The 2,552-nt window shown below is 63.6% G+C and overlaps 1 protein-coding gene across 2 annotated transcripts in view; it reads right to left on the bottom strand.

Moving 5' to 3' along the window:
- Positions 1-2,336, bottom strand: part of P2RX5 (purinergic receptor P2X 5) — a 27,854-nt gene extending 25,518 nt beyond the window's left edge. The window contains exon 1 of one of the 2 annotated variants that reach the window (XM_028498175.2): positions 1,653-2,336. In XM_028498175.2, the coding sequence (XP_028353976.1) occupies positions 1,653-1,838 (186 nt within the window). In that variant the 5' untranslated portion in view covers positions 1,839-2,336. The remainder of the gene's footprint in view (positions 1-1,652) is intronic. The other variant, XM_024127681.3, reaches the window with a different exon arrangement.
- Positions 2,337-2,552: the final 216 nt, after the last annotated feature.

Here is a 2,552-nt window from a genome sequence, read left to right as displayed (position 1 = left end):
CGCTCTGCGGCATGTGGGATCCTCCCGGATCGGGGCACGAACCCGCGTCCCCTGCATCGGCAGGCGGACTCGCAACCACTGCGCCACCGGGGAAGCCCAAAAAATACATTTTTTTAATGAGACGGCACACGTAAATTGCTTAACACAGCGAGTGCCAGGCACAGAGGAGGAGCTCAATGAATATAACACATCAACTTATTACTGAGGTTACTGTTAATTAGAGATTGTCCAGGTCAACCCCCCTTGGTAAAGTTGGGAAAACTGCAGCCAGAAGAGGGCAGGAAGCCGCCTTCCTGAGGTCCTGCAGCAGTGCTGTGGGATGCCCTGCCTCTCCCAGGCACCAACCAGGATGCTTCCACCCTCATCTCTGGGGGCAGAGCTGGCATGTCCTGGGCCCTAGGCTGTCCCATCTCCAAGGACCTCTGAGAGGGTTGTGACCCTTGAGCCAACCAGCCATTTTAGTAGGGACACACTGGGCCTGGCCTGGACAGAAACATTCAGCAAATACTCAAGGAACAACAACCATTCATTCACTCATGCATTTCACACCTGTCCCCTAAGCAGTTAGGGGACACCAGGCAGGCCCCGCCCCCATGGCATCCCCAGACTGACAAGGGCAGTCAGCACGAACGTTAAGCAAAAGATCCCCTGAATAAGCATGTAGTTACACTGTGGGAATTCCGGGAGGAGCATGCCAGAACCCAGGTGTGAAGGATGAGTGGCGCTAACGAGGTAGGGGAGGAAAGGGAAGCCTGGCTGAGGAGCAGTAAGACGAAAGGTCCTCAGGTGGGGGGCAGCCAGGTGCCTTAAGGATGAAGCTCGGGGATGAAGCCCGGCCTCGGGTGGGAGTGAGGTGAGGTCAGGGCTGCCCTCCCTGGAGGAGCCTCTACTGCTCCCCAAGTCAGGAAGTAGGAGGGACTCAACAGCGTTAACTAAAGGAATAAAAGAGGCACATCCACATCCCAGTTGTCTGGTGTCATTTCCTCTCCCCGCTTGGGGGTGAGGCCTCTGAACAGTGCCTGGCTGACCCGAAGGAGCTGCCCCTCAGCTGATGGTGCCAGCTCCTGCAGGGCGGGGGAGGGGGCCGACTGGAGAGCTGGGTGCCAGCGAGGGTAGAGGGTTTGGGGGCAGGACCCCCAGAGAGGCCAGCCACGGGTGGGGCAAGCTAGCCAGAAGGGAGTTCTGGGACATGCCAGGCTCACGAGTTGCCCCTGCCGGGAGCTTGGCACTGAGCTCAGTGACTATAAATAAACCACCGGGGGCCTGGGCCAGCCCGGGCTAGGGCCCAGAGGGGCTGCCATGACAGCTGCAGCCCAAGCCCCTGCAGCCTCGCCCCCTTCCCGAAGCCCTAGCACTGGGGGCCCCAGCCCTGGAGGAAGGAACTGCCCACGGAAAGCCTCACAAATGGGGGGACCCAGGAACCCCGGCGCATCTCATCACCTCAAGAGCCGCTGGGGAGTTGAGGGCTCCCTCCTTACCCCCCACCCTTAAGCCCAACGGTACAAGAAGGGCCGCCTCCCCGAGCAGGGACCCAGAGCCCAGTCACAGGGCACCCCCGGCGCCCCCAGGCCAATTCCCAGCCCCCGGAGGCCACAGCTGCGGCCCCGGCCGGCCCTGCCCCCGCCCCGAGCCCCGAGCCCCGGAGAACTCACACCACCAGGTAGGTCAGGATGGAGACCTGCAGCAGCCGGTAGAGCAGGCCCACCTTCTTGCTCTTGGCGATGACGTACTTCTCGGTCTTGTAGTCGAAGAGCGACTGGTAGAGCCCCTTGCAGCCCGCCTGCCCCATGGCTCCGGCTCACCTGGCCCGCGATCGCGTCGCCACACGTGTGCCGCATGGAGCCGCCCCCGCCGCCGCCCGGGGGCACCGCTGCGCCCGGGTGCGCGGCTCACCGGGCCGGGGTCGACGGTTGGCGAGGCCGCGGCAGCGCCGCCCGAGGCCAGGCGGGGGCCTCAGACTGCGACCTTGCCTCCTCCCCTGACTGTGACAGCGACACCGCCGGACCGCCGCCCGGCCACTGGCCTGCGAGGGCCCTCCCGGCGATCGGCGCCCGGGAGGGGTGCGGTGACAAGAGGGTCTCCTTTGGAAGCAACGCCCCCCCTTCTCCGCCCCCAAAGAAATCCCGGGGTTCCTCCTATTGAATGCGCGGGGAAACTGAGGCCAGGGGAGGGGGACCTACAACACAGGAAGTGGAGGCGAAGACGGGAGAAAGAGCCTTGACAGAAAGATACAAACAGGTTTCTTGATTTTTCTAGCTCCCTGGGGCAAGCGTCGCCCTCCCCTCACGGGATGGGGCTGGGATGACGTGCGCGTTCTACTGCAGCAGCTGCGGCCCCCGGCGGAGTCAGCTGCCAGGGAGGCCCCAGTGGCCAGAGCACGGAGAACTCCGCAGGGCAGGGAGGACGAGGGTGGGGACGGGGAGACAGGCAGCCAAGGCCTGGGATCTTAAAGATGCCGGGTTGTGGGGGGGGGGGGGGGCGGGCGGGGCAGCTGTGGAAATGCTCCCAAAGCAAGAGATGGACCTCATCTAAGCTGCTGAATCTGCAACCCC

The sequence above is a fragment of the Physeter macrocephalus genome, chromosome 14 (genome assembly GCF_002837175.3).
Source record: "Physeter macrocephalus isolate SW-GA chromosome 14, ASM283717v5, whole genome shotgun sequence".
Lineage (NCBI taxonomy): Eukaryota > Metazoa > Chordata > Mammalia > Artiodactyla > Physeteridae > Physeter > Physeter macrocephalus.
The sequence above is the reverse complement of the archived record's forward strand: the minus strand, read 5'-3'. Positions and strand labels throughout refer to the sequence as shown.